The following is a 14826-nucleotide window of genomic DNA, read 5'->3' on the forward strand; positions in this document are numbered from 1 at the left end:
TTTATTTTATCACTGTATTTATGACTAATTTTTTTAAGATGGTTATTTATATTTACTCTTCAAGTGTGAGGCATTATAATGAAAAAACATATAACCTATGACGGTTCACGATTTGGATGGTTCTTGCCTGGCAATCAGACAATTTTAAAGAGACAGCACATAAAATAGCACAAGTAAAATAGATTTGGCAAATGTTGATTATTACGAAAAAGAAAATTACCTTGGTGACAGGTCAGTTGGCATTTCTTTCAAACTGTTTCTCTTTTTGTAAATATAAGTTTAGAAAATAAGTACAGGCAGCTTACAAAGCCACGGAAGAAAGACTTATGTGCCTTCTGAGGATAAATCTACCTAGCTACCATAGTGTGAAGATTGTATAAACTGGTCACCTACCCAGGTTGATGTCCCTGGGTGCTTTGTGGACATTTTATTATGTAATGTACGCTATAATCTCTCTTCATTGTTCTGACATTAATAACACATTTTTAAAAATAGGTTGTATTTGAAAGTACACATACCAGCCATTCTTGAAATATTACATTTAGAATACCTGGCTCAAGTCTTGCACTCTAAAAATTTAACAAGTATAAGTTCCCCATTGATCCCTTCATCCCTGTCCTTGGATTATTTTAATTCAGTTGTATGTTGCATCTCAAGGTATACAAGAGAGGAGATGTATTCTGTTTATTTGTTATATGTGATAAAAAGTGAAAGAAAATTAAATATACTTTCCTGAGCGTGGTCATAATAATCACAGTGTGCTGAGAGGTTGAAACACTGAATGTATGAATATGGTTGTATTTAGGATAGCATTTCAAGCTCCCTAACTGCAATTTAGCTAGAGAAACATTACCCAAATCAATTAGTGCTAAAAAATAAACGATAGTAAGGTAGCAAATGAGTAGTGCAACACACATTTCTACTCATTCATTCCTTTGAAACAATATTTAATTACTACCCACTATATGGCAGGTACTGTTCTAGGCACTGTTGTGGGTACAGCAATGAACAAAACACAGACAACCACTGCTCTCGTGAAGCATACGTTTTAATGAGAAAAACAGCAAAATAAATAAATTTGTGTAGTGATAATTGCTATGGAAAAAATAAAGCAAGGAAGGATATGTAAGAGTGTAGTTTTATAAAAGTATTATGTACACAAGCACATACTATATTGCATTGATATTTATATTATAATTTACATTCCCATATGATTTCCAGTCTAATTAAATTTTAGTGAAGCTGATTCACTCTTGTTTTAGATAAAAATAAATATAATTTAGTGGTTTTAATGGGTGTTTTTCCCACACACCATGAAGGGAAATTTTCACAATGGATGATAATGACAATTTGATGATATAATAATAATAGGTAACTTACTAAGGATGTACTGAGCCAGGCACTGCCCAATTTAAGAATTATCTGAGATTAGATACTTATCACTACATATCCATTTTATACATGTAGAAGCTCGGAACAGATAGGGTGAGCAACGTGCCTAAGATCATACAGAAATTGAGCCAGAGCTAAGATTTAAATACAGGTGATTTAGTTCCAGAACTAGCACTTTTAACCATTAGATATTATTACATATGGCTTATAGAAGATGTGAAGACTAAAAATTCTATAGATGGAAAAGAAGGAAGTAACATCATGAATAATGGGTGAGGAGGAAGATAGATACACTGGCCTTAGATTAAGCATTTAAAAACTAAGAAATCATAAATGGAGATACTTAAGAAAATAATATACAGAAAATTTAATTCATCTGTATAATGTACCATAAATAACTTCACCAATAAATGGAAAGACAAGTCAAATGCATGGAAATACACTCAGACCATAATATATGGAAAAAAAAGCATATATGAATAGTTTTTAAAAATGAGTCTAGAGAAATAATTTAGGCTTAATAATGACTAATAAGGAGAGTGGGAAAATTAGTTATTACAGAGTTATTGGGCTAATCACAATTATCAGGCTGGCAACTGATAAATGTGTGTATGGGAGCTGTGGTTTGAGAATGCATCAGCCAAGGTTCTAGAAGAAATTAAGGCATACAGGAAATGATTTGAGTGACTTCACAGTTCTCTCAAAAGTGATTTGTATTGAGTACAATTCTTGATGCGTTCTTGAGAATTTAATCCATTACATGCAATGGATGCCTCAAGGCATTAAGATTCTCTGTTGGAACTTCTATTGAGAAGGCCTGGTTAGGATTGGAAGTCAAAGCAATACATTTAAGAGACTTTAATCAGCAGAAACCCAGAGAGAATTTTATGAAAATTTTACTTAGGAGATAAAATTTTAGGGAGGTATAGAAGTTAAATGTAGTCAATGTTTATTTTTATTGTAGGTTAATTTTCAGTAATTCACTTGGGTCTTACCTAATCCCATTAAAAATTCCACATGAGATAATTCAATTATAAGATGTGTAAAAATGTTAGAATTTAAGATTTTCTTATTTCACTAAATTGAAAAATTACGATGTAGCAAGAAAATTATGATATAGCAAGAAAAATTGCTATGCCATTAATAATCTTAATATGTATTTTATTTTCAGGGAGCCTTTTATTATTTTATCAGGAGGTTTGTCATATGATACTGTAGGAAGAAGACCTTGCTTAACAGTGATGCATGGGAAAAGCACTGCTGTGCTAGAAATGGACTATTCAATTGTGGATTTTCTAACGTTATGTGAAACACCATACCCAAATGGTAAGCTTTGCAACTTTAGAGCTCATTCTCTATAGAAAGCTGATATTTAAAAAAAAAAAAAAAAAGCCTATGCTGTTTAGATAAAACTACTCATCCTATTGTGCTAATTCTTCTGGAGAAGAGCTGCTGCATTCATAATCTACAAATTTTATTTCAGAAGTTTGTTTAATAAACAATCTGGAGAATAAAAAAACGCTATTCATATTAAAAAACATTTTAAAATTCTGTTAAGATAGTAATGCATTAGTAAGGATTCGCCATAGAAGCAGACACTAATAGGAGATTGATTGATTGATTGATTGATTGATTTTAAGAAATTGGCTCACACTATTGTGGGGACTGGCTAGTCTGAAACCTGTAGAGCAGGCTAGCAGGCTGGAAATTCAGGAAGGTATTCATGTTGCAGTCTTGAGTCTGAAATCTATAGATTGAAGTTTCAGACATGGTTTCTATGTTGCAATCTTGAGGCACAACTGCCTTTTTTTCAGGAAACCTCAATTTGTGCTTTTAAGACCTTAATCTGACTCGTTCAGAGGGTAATTTGCTTGACTCAGAATCTACTGATTTAAATGCTAATCACATCTAAATATATAAATATATATATATATTTTTTTTTCACAGCAATGTCTAGACTGGTATTTGACTAAACAGCTGGGGGCACCATATTATAGACAAGTTGACACATAAAATTAACCATCACAGCGCATATAATTCAAGAAGAGTTTAAATCTGGACCTTTTTTTACTTCAGTTGAAATTCATTGAATTTTACAATGAATTTGTAATGTATTTTACAGTTGTTCACAGGCACATATGAAACGTCCAAGAAAGATATTATAGCATTATAGTAGAACTCTTTTGGGTTCCTATGAGATTAAATAATGATATTTGTTCTTATGTGTATTCAGATTTACATTTTAGTTTTGTTGTCCATATCCAGCTTTGAAATTTGCAATGCCATAGAAATTTCTATCTTACTCATTTTTACAAAAGTAAAATAATTTTGAAAGGGTCGTTAAATAGATTATCTCATAAAACTTACTAGTCTTAAATAACATGCATGAAGTATCATAGGATCAGAATGTTAAATACTCAAGAGAATGAAACTAAATAAAATCAAGCAAGAAATATGTATCTAATTTGCTGTCCACTGGCATTTTTAAAATTATAATTCATGCATTGTTGTCCAATTCCAGATTTTCAAGAACCATATGCTGTAGTTGTTCTTCTAGAAAAGGATTTAGTACTTATAGACCTTGCACAAAATGGGTAAGAAATAAAATTTGGTGAGCAATTCTATCAGTATGTGGTTGGAAAAAGACGCTTTTTATCATAGCATTAGCTATTTCATTTCTTTGAAAACTCTACATTTATATCCATAACCTTGACCTCTTTTGAGAGCTCCAAACTCACATGTCTACTTACTCAAATTTCTCTATTTTGTTGAATCTCATAAAATTTTCATTTTTAGGTAAAAATTTGTTGTATTTCTGAAATTTCATGTGATTCAACCTGACACATAAGATATCCTAGGGCCACACAAAATCGTCCTGTGGAAATTAATCCCATCGCTATTTACGTCCAAAATAAGCTCTTTTAGTCTTTCTACCTCTCTCACTCTACTCACTCTCAATTGCAATGTTTTTGCATGCTTTTGCCACATTGATTTTACACACAGCTCCAATCTTGTACTCTCCTCTTTAAACCATGGTTCAGTATTGTTTTTTGATTTAAAAACACCTGCTACTGCAAACATTATGAATTCAGGATTTCTTTCCAACCTGATCTCCCACTGTCTTCTCACAAGTGTCTTATTCCTTAGGAAGACAGAACTATGTGTTCAACAGACATCACATTTCCACGTCTTCTTCTGTGTGATTCCCAATACCTGAAACACTCTAGTTGTTTCACTGCCATTAAAAATCTACATAACTTTCAGAGTCAACCTGCTTATCTTTTTCAGGCTTTTCCTATGCTCTGTTTACCAGATGTATTATATCTGGTCTGTAACTTCCCACCATAGGTTCTTTGTAACTTTTCATGGTATTTGCCATATTCTGCTTTTTGGATCATAAATGATAATGTTTACTTACAAATTATTTGAATGGAAGCACATTATATTTTTTTTTTTATCTTTGGAGAAATAATCATTAAGTATGGTTTTAATAAATAATCATTAAGTATGGTTTTAATTGAGTCTACCCATTCAGTATTTCAGTGTTTCTCAATCAAGGGTGATATTTGAATCCCCCGCCCCCGGCCCCGCCCTCCTCCCGCCCAGAGAATATATGGTGATGTCTGTGGAAACCTTTTCAGTGTGTTTGAGGGTGTTGCTACTGGCATCTAGTGGGTAGAAGACAGAGATGCTGCAAAATATCCACAGTGCAAAGGACAGTTCCCCACAGCAAAACATTATCTGGTCCAAAATGTGAATAGTACTGAGGTTGGGCGACCCTGAAGTAGGTGAACAGTATCATTTACCTGATGTTTAGGCAATTCTAAATTTACTTTAGTTTTGTACCTGGTACTAATCAGTTGTGAGGGGTCTTTTCAAAATAACAAGATAATTTGAAAATATTATTTCTATATGATAGTCCTAGAATAACTTATTCTTAATATGATTTTCTTTTATTTTTTTCCCTTAGGCAAGTTTTTCAAATAATTGAGACTTTTCACATGTGGTCTGTACTGAGATACATTTAAGTCAAAGAAAATACTATGCAAGTAACCTGTGACTAGGCATTTTATTTAGCAAAAGTATCAGTTAAATGTATGGTAATAATGGAATCACTGAACTAAGGAAATAATCTGTGTTATAAAGAGAAGAAAGTTGCTTGCCATTTTGTCATTTTATGAATGCATGTTGTTTGTGTTTGGTCCTGGAGGTGGGAGTGGTGATAGTTGGGTTCATTTTGCAGTCTGTAAAGGACTTTTTGGAAATTTCTCTCTTCTGTTTTAAAAAGTTGTCAGTAGTAGACTGATCTAATTTTTGCAAATTAGCCACTTTGCCCTTTTTAAATTTTTTAGCCAGTTGCTGGTTTTCCAGACTATTCTCATTCTAAGGACTTTAAAATGAGAAAAGAAACATCATTTTATATTTAGATAGGATTCTACTTTACCTTCATGATTTTTAAAAGCATATTTTGCTTTATTTAATAAAATAACTTCATATCTAGAAAACATTTAAGGTAGAATTTTAATATAGATTATTAACAAGACAAGAAAATATTCTGAGTTGAATATTGGATTAGGTATCATATTTATGGAGAGAAAAAGAATTGAAAATTTGTTAGCTCTGCTAACATAAGGATGAGGTATGTGTTATTCCACTGTTTGCTACTAGGCATGCCTTTGACACATTATTCTCTGTAAGCCTTTGTTCTTCAGTAAAATACCTACATCATAAGTCTGTTGCGAGAAGTAAATGAGATATAGATATTTAAAGCACTTAGTGTAGTGTATGGCATATGGTATGTAGTTGCAACTAGTCTTTGTTTACTATTCTAATTGAGCAACTTTCATTATAAAAGACTTCCATTTTTAAATATATTTACAAAAATTAAATCAATTTAATCTCTGATAGTATGTACATTTTTAAAAGTTTTTATTGTTGTATTAATCATATGGTAGAATTCATTAAATTAATAAATACTTTTCTTTTTCCTGTTGTTAAAGATATCCTATATTTGAAAATCCCTACCCTTTGAGTATACATGAGTCCCCTGTTACATGTTGCGAATATTTTGCTGATTGTCCTGTGGACCTTATTCCTGCACTTTATTCTGTTGGAGCTAGACAGAAACGTCAAGGTTACAGCAAAAAGGTATTGAACATGAGCTTCAGTATGTAGTGTTATATTTCTTATTTATTCTATATTTATCACCTTGGAGTATTTGATAACATTGATACCTTTTCTATAAAAAATATATTAAAAATTATTTTTGTAAGCAAAATATGTTTTTCACTGGATTATTTATACACACACACACGTATGAAGGTATATAGTATGCTTGCAAGTTGCTTTATATAGTGATCTTTTTTTATAGGAATGGCCCATCAATGGAGGTAATTGGGGTTTGGGTGCTCAAAGTTACCCAGAAATAATTATTACAGGGTAAGTAAAAGTCTGTCTTCACCAAGTAAATCTTTAATAGCTAAATATAATTAAGACTGCATGAAATTTAACTTATTGGGCAGGTAGAGTTTTCCTTTATGTTGTAATATAATAATAAATAAGTTATTCTTAAGAACCTGCCAGTTTACCCTGATTTTTTTTTTTTACCTTTTACTCATTTTGGTGACTTTTTAATAGCAGTATCCATTTAAAGAAGGAAAAACTGTAATTTTATTCATCACATTCTTAACATTGCTTTTCTTAGGCATGCTGATGGTTCAGTTAAATTCTGGGATGCTTCTGCAAGTAAGTATTTTTAATATTCATTATTTGTTATATGTTACACAATCACTGCTTTTATACATCCTGTTTTATAATAATTGCATAACCAATAATTTGAAATTTAGAGGTTATAAATTTAATGCTTGATTTATTAAATACATGAGTTTAGAATTTTTAATAAAGATAGTCTTAGTATTAGTAAATCAAGAATAATGGGCAACAAAAGTATTCAATTTTTTTTTTCTTTTTTCAAAATTTCTTCAAACTTTCTTCCTAAGTCAGAGTTAGGGGAAGTGGGAATGTGTTCCAAATCAACAGAAATTTCTGGAACACTTTTAATGCCTGACTCTATACTTGTATCACCAGGGTTCATGTTGTCTTTGTGAAATCAATCTGGTGGTTACATAGTAGCAAAAAAGGAAATAATGCCTTTAATGATTAATGTTTGCAAAACACACGTGGCAAGCCTTCAGGTGGAATCCAGTTAACTCAGGATATGTTGTGTTTCCTCTTGTAGGAATGTTTAGTTGTATTACTGTATCTTTTTTAGAGAATATATATAGAAAATCATTTTAGGAAGCAAACCATGTTGTTTATTATTTTCAGGTATTTACACACTGTTTTTCCAAAATGTTTTTATTAGTAATTTTTTTAAGGTTACCTAAAATCCATTGTGATAATAGATTTTTCTTCATGAATACAATGAGCATACCCTTGTTCGGTCAATGAGTACAAAGAATATATTATCTAAATGTAAAATAGACTAATGTAGATTGAGAAATGAAAATATGGTGTAGATAAATGTAAATATAGACCATTTTCCATACATAGTATGAGTGATTAAATGTTACCTTATGTTTGATCTTTTTGTGTTAAAATGTTTAACATATGTTATCTTTTTTCCAGTAACCCTACAAGTATTATATAAACTAAAGACATCTAAAGTATTTGAAAAGTCAAGAAATAAAGATGACAGGCCAAACACAGACATTGTAGATGAAGATCCATATGCCATTCAGATCATCTCCTGGTGTCCAGAAAGTAGAATGCTGTGCATAGCTGGAGTTTCAGCTCATGTCATTATTTATAGATTCAGCAAGCAGGAAGTAATCACAGAAGTTATTCCGGTAATAATGTCTTAGTTATTTTCATGGTCAAGTGTCTGACATTTTTTAATTTGTAGATGATTTGGAAGACTTTTTGCAGTCAGTTTTGTACAGAACTTTTGAAAACACCTTAGTATTTACATTATTATCTCTCTTTTGTAAACAATAGCATTATTGCATATATTTTCACTGATTACTTAAATCATTAAGTATAGTGTATGTTTCCTTTAAGGAAAGCTAATACGAACATGAGTATACTCTAATTTGATATTAACACAAGTACCATAAATTCTAAAATCATAATGCACGTTTGTGTGTGTACTCCCTGAGTCAAGAACATTTTCTTTCTTGCTAAATCCTTTTTGAAATCTTGCTAAATTTTTGCCTTTAAAAATCTTCTTGCCACTGAAGTTTATGTGTGTGCGTATAAATTGTAATAAAATGAGCAATAATTATTAGGAGTAAGTAAACTACCTTACTTTTACAACAGATGCTCGAAGTTCGATTATTATATGAGATAAATGATGTGGAAACTCCAGAGGGTGAGCAGCCACCACCTTTGCCAACACCCGTGGGAGGGTCCAACCCTCAGCCCATTCCTCCTCAGTCTCATCCGTCTACCAGTAGCAGTTCATCTGATGGGCTTCGTGATAATGTACCTTGTTTAAAGTAAGTTATAAAAAACTACAGGAGTTTTGGATATTATCTTTTAATTTATATAAATTGTAAGCATTAGTAGAGCTATGGTAACATTTTCTTTTGATGGAGCAAAATGGCATAAGAATGATTCTTCCTGTGTTTTGCTATGGTTAGTCCAACTCATTTTTCTATGACATCAAGAGGAATATGATTGCATCCTTAAATTATTAAGGTTTAATTTCCAAACATTCTTGTAAAGCAGCAAGGATCTAACCTCTATTTGTCACTCAGTCTTCTAAACCCATCAGCGTTTATAGTCTTGATTTATATGTAGCTTAGATTTATGTTCCGACTGCTTTCTATGACTGAAAATTCTGTTTTTTTAAGTCTTTAAAGACTCAGTTGTTTTCTAATCATTGTCTTACCTTTTTCTGAATCTTCACTAGCACCACCGTATCTTTATTTAAAACCTTTTATTGTGGAATCCTAAATTTAAATACATCTTGCTTTATACAGGGATAAACTGGATAAAGTTGTATTTTTTCTGTCCAATTTTTGTTACTGAGTGGTTAAAATGTTTAAATGATATAGGCGGAGAAATAAAACAATGAGTAAGGAATTAAAAGCATTGAAAACTTACATGAAGACTATGTGATTAATAGTTTATTTATGAAGAATTCAATTAGGATAATGACGGAAAGGTGGTTCAGGTAGCACTCAGAGAGATTCAGTAGATTGGTGGAGGACAAACGCCAGAGTGTACTAGGTTCAGTGTAGAGAGGGTGGTAAGTAAGAGAAATAATTTGCATTTATTAAAAGGACCAAACTTTGCACTGTTTTACTTTAATCTGCTTGAGTCTCTTCTACTGGTAGATAGTTGAATAATTGCTGGGAAGAATGTCTGTGTAATGAATAATGCACTCACACCAAAGATAAAATGGATAGTTTTTTTTATATTGCAATCATTTTAAAACTACAGATTTTTAGAAAATTATTCACATGTTTACGAAAATTTAAGATTATGTATTCTAAGCCAGTGGCTCTCATTTGTGTATGATTTTGCTCCCTAGGGGACATTTGGAGTCGTTTTTAGTAGACACAACAGGAGGAAGGGAGATGCTATTGACATTTAGTGGGTAGAGGTGAGGGATGATGTTAAATATTCTACAATGGACAAGGCAGTGCACACAACAAAGAATTACCCAGCTCCAAACATCAGTAGTGCCAAGGATAAGAACCTCTGATCCCAACAGTATATACCCATTGAGGTTAAGCAGCTACATTTCTCATGAAAGTATCAAGTTTTTCTTTCTCTCCTCCCTCTCTGTCTCATACGTGTACTAAAATATGCACACTTATAACTGTAGTTCTAGCACATGTTTAACTAGAATGAGACTTGAGAATACAGAATTCTACACTTTTCCCCTTTATTACTTCTTCAGTACTACTTTACACTTAAAATTGTTAATGCCCTTGTTTCTGATTTTAATGTTTTTTTCCAAGCCCTTTGTTAAATTTAATTTTTATAACATACATAGTACAATTTGTCTTTGGGGCATTTTTTTGCAACATTTCTATACTTCTGAAGCAGTGTTTTCAACTACTGAAATGACATTTTAACAAAATAACAATTACATCTAAATATACGTTATCTTCAACAGAATTAGAATAATTTATTTAATTTGTACTTCATAATTTCTTATGCCTCCAAGTGTTCTTAGGCTTGTGGCCAGAGATCCAGCACTATAAAACATTAAATTCTTTTCCTTCCTGAAGAAAAAACACCATCAATGCACTGCTTTCTCATGACAAGATAGGTCAGAGGAAGTACTACTGACAGGAGAAGCAGTACTGTTTGGACCAGAGTGACAAGACCTCTTACCTTGGCTTTATAGATTAAAGTTAAAGGCAGGCCTAATAGGTGAGTCTTTGTCCTCTGTTCTTAGAAAGGCCTTTTTTCCAGTTTTTTTTACTGTCTGAAAGAGCAAGGATAATAGTTAAGGCAGCAACCAGCAGCAACTGTGAAAACCAGCAAACCAAAATGCAGAGTTCAGTAGTACCCAAATCCATTTTAAAGGTAATAGTGACTTAGTTCTGCAATTATGAGTTTTCTTTATTGTTCGTGGACCTGAGATTATGGTGTGGCCATCTTTCTTGTTTGGGAGGACTTTTCATACTTGTGCTGAAATGTCATGGCACACTATTAATCTTTTGTAATTATTTAATAGAATGTCACTTCATATAGAAATTCGTTTTAAGCTGATGGTTAGTCCCAGCAGCCAGAGAGGCTCATTAGCTAATCCATTAATGATTTATGTGAGGAGAGTCCTTTTTGTTGTTGGCATTAAGTGTTATCTTTTGTGTATGGATACACTTTGCCAATCCTGGGATATACCACAATAACATCTTAACAGTTTGTTCTGAATCCTAAAATAACTAATGACTGTGATTTGATGATTTTTTTTTCCTTTTGAATATTATTGTGGAACTCTGGGTATTTTTTATAGGCAATTTGTTTTAACTTACTGAATTTTATCAACTTAACATGATTTTGTCACAGTTTTCTAGAGGGAGCTTCTTTGTTGGTGTTTGTGTCGTCTTAACACCACCTCAGAACTTTTGTGACCATCCTTAATTTCTGTCAAGATGTTCTAGACTTGCTTTAAATACTTCTTGCCCTCACAGGATAACAGACCAAAATATGATCTTTAGAAATGTTCGTAAGATTATTTTTAATAAGCACTGTATTGTTACAGTAGACCACCCAGTGACGAGAGCTATAAAAAGGGGGGGTTGTTTTTTAAAAGCAGTCATTAAAACTCTTTTATTTTTCATTGAGTTTTTACATTACTATATAATGTAAATAAATAACTTTAAATCTCTTACCCAAATTACTCTTCTCCTATAATTTGATTAGCCTGGAATTATTCCATTTAATATTATTTATCTGTTAACAAAAGTAAGTCCAAAATTGCAGTATTGAAATTACCACTAATATTAAAACACTAGATGAATAGTAAATTATAACATGCCAGCTGTCTTTAGACCTTTGAGCATATGACAAGTGATATGTAAGGCAATTACATTGTTTTGAGTTACTTTAATAATTTTTCTTCTATTTTGGTTTTTTGTGCGCAAATAAAACTTTATAACAACTAACCTCATGTATAATAAAACTTTATAAATTCATTTTATCTTGAGACTGTTAATGTTTTAAGGCACAGTTCTTTTTGGAAGTAGCATTTGGTATCAGATAGAGGTAAACTGCCCTGTCAATATGTTTTGTGAAATGGATGGAACTTTGAAGCAGTTCAGACTTTAAAGACACACATAAGAGATTCAGCCAGAGTCCTGTCACCTGTAATTGCTTATTAGAGTCTACGAAGGAGCCCAGTAATTATACTTCTCTTTACATATCTGGATTCATTTTTTTTTTTTTTTTTTTAAGAGACAGGGTGTCACTCTGTTGCCCATGCTGGAGTACAGTAGCGTGATCACAGCTCACTTCAGCCATGACCTCCTGGGCTCAATCGGTCCTCCCAACTCAGCCTCCCATGTAGCTGGGACTACAAGCACACGCCACCATGCCCAGCTAAGTTTGTATTTTTTTTATAGAGATGGGGTTTCGGCATGTTACCCAGGCTGGTCTCAAACTTGGAGGCAATCTCCCTGCCTCAGCCTCGGAAAATGCTGGGATTATAGATGTTAGCCACTGTGTCTGGCCCCCATCTGTATTCTTAACACATTAAGAAATAAAATAATTTCAGATGGTGACTAAAAATATCACCTTAATTATTGATAAGGGTAAAAGATGCCAACTAGCACAAGAGCCAGGTAGTTTTCCTGGTACCGACTGACCTGTATACAAAGATAGCCTTATCTTCCCCATCATGGCAGTATTAAGAACACTGCTTTTGGAGCTGAGGGGGCGGAGCAAGATGGCCGAATAGGAACAGCTTCAGTCTCCATCTCCCAGCGCGAGCGACACAGAAGACCGGTGATTTCTGCATTTTCAACTGAGGTACTCGGGTCATCTCACTTGGGAGTGCCGGACAATCGGTGCTGGTCAGCTGCTGCAGCCTGACCAGCGAGAGCTGAAGCAGGGTGAGGCATCGCCTCACCTGGGAAGCGCGAGGGGGAAGGGAGTCCCTTTTCCTAGCCAGGGGAACTGAGACACACAACACCTGGAAAATCGGGTAACTCCCACCCCAATACTGCGCTGTAACACCGGCACACCGGAGATTATATCCCACACCTGGCCAGGAGGGTCCCACGCCCACGGAGCCTCCCTCCTTGCTAACACAGCAGTCTGCGGCAATCTAACCGCAAGGCAGCAGCGAGGCTGGGGGAGGGGCGCCCGCCATTGCTGAGGCTTAAGTAGGTAAATAAAGCCGCTGGGAAGCTCGAACTGGGTGGAGCTCACAGCAGCTCAAGGAAACCTGCCTGTCCCTGTAGAGTCCGCCTCTGGGGACAGGGCTCAGATAAACGAGCAGAAGCCTGTACAGACGCGAACGACTCTGTCTGACAGCTTTGAAGAGAGCAGTGGATCTCTCAACACGGAGGTTGAGATCTGAGAAGGGGCAGTCTGCCTGCTCAAGTGGATCACTGACCCCTGAGTAGCCTAACTGGGAGACATCCCCCACTAGGGGCAGTCTGACACCCCACACCTCACAGGGTGGAGTACACCCCTGAGAGGAAGCTTCCAAAGCAAGAATCAGACAGGTGCACTCGCTGTTCAGCAATATTCTATCTTCTGCAACCTCTGCTGCTGATACCCAGGCAAACAGGGTCTGGAGTGGACCTCAAGCAATCTCCAACAGACCTATAGCTGAGGGTCCTGACTGTCAGAAGGAAAACTATTAAACAGGAAGGACACCTGTACCAAAACCCCATCAGTACGTCACCATCATCAAAGACCAGAGGCACATAAAACCACAAAGATGGGGAAAAAGCAGGGCAGAAAAGCTGGAAATTCAAAAAATAAGAGCGCATCTCCTCCTGCAAAGGAGCACAGCCCATCGCCAGCAACGGATCAAAGCTGGTCAGAGAATGATTTTGATGAGATGAGAGAAGAAGGCTTCAGTCCATCACACTACTCAGAGCTAAAGGAGGAATTATGTACCCAGCGCAAAGAAACTAAAAATCTTGAAAAAAGAGTGGAAGAATTGACAGCTAGACTAATTAATGCAGAGAAGGTCATAAACGAAATGACAGAGATGAAAACCATGACACGAGAAATACGTGACAAATGCACAAGCTTCAGTAACTGACTCGATCAACTGGAAGAAAGAGTATCAGCGATGGAGGATCAAATGAATGAAATGAAGCGAGAAGAGAAACCAAAAGAAAAAAGAAGAAAAAGAAATGAACAAAGCCTGCAAGAAGTATGGGATTATGTAAAAAGACCAAATCTACGTCTGATTGGGGTGCCTGAAAGTGAGGGGGAAAATGGAACCAAATTGGAAAACACTCTACAGGATATCATCCAGGAGAACTTCCCCAACCTAGCAGGGCAGACCAACATTCAAATTCAGGAAATACAGAGAAGGCCACAAAGATACTCCTCCAGAAGAGCAACTCCAAGACACATAATTGCCAGATTCACCAAAGTTGAAATGAAGGAAAAAATCTTAAGGGCAGCCAGAGAGAAAGGTCGGGTTACCCACAAAGAGAAGCCCAACAGACTGACAGCAGACCTCTCGGCAGAAACTCTACAAGCCAGAAGAGAGTAGGGGCCAATATTCAACGTTCTTAAAGAAAAGAATTTTAAACCCAGAATTTCATATCCAGCCAAACTAAGTTTCATAAGTGAAGGAGAAATAAAATTCTTTACAGATAAGCAAATGCTTAGAGATTTTGTCACCACCAGGCCTGCCTTACAAGAGACCCTGAAGGAAGCCCTAAACATGGAAAGGAACAACCGGTACCAGCCATTGCAAAAACATGCCAAAATGTAAAGACCATCGAG

The 14826-nt window shown here is 34.7% G+C and overlaps 1 protein-coding gene across 3 annotated transcripts in view; it reads left to right on the forward strand.

The window, feature by feature from the left end:
- STXBP5 (syntaxin binding protein 5) overlaps positions 1-14826 on the forward strand; it is a 207534-nt gene that overhangs the window by 121208 nt on the left and 71500 nt on the right. For all 3 annotated transcript variants that reach the window (XM_023188408.2, XM_023188409.2, XM_023188410.2), the window contains exons 10-16: positions 2564-2718; positions 3914-3986; positions 6393-6540; positions 6764-6831; positions 7097-7137; positions 8020-8240; positions 8710-8888. In XM_023188408.2, the coding sequence (XP_023044176.1) occupies positions 2564-2718; positions 3914-3986; positions 6393-6540; positions 6764-6831; positions 7097-7137; positions 8020-8240; positions 8710-8888 (885 nt within the window). The remainder of the gene's footprint in view (positions 1-2563; positions 2719-3913; positions 3987-6392; positions 6541-6763; positions 6832-7096; positions 7138-8019; positions 8241-8709; positions 8889-14826) is intronic.

This window comes from Piliocolobus tephrosceles, chromosome 5 (genome assembly GCF_002776525.5).
Source record: "Piliocolobus tephrosceles isolate RC106 chromosome 5, ASM277652v3, whole genome shotgun sequence".
Lineage (NCBI taxonomy): Eukaryota > Metazoa > Chordata > Mammalia > Primates > Cercopithecidae > Piliocolobus > Piliocolobus tephrosceles.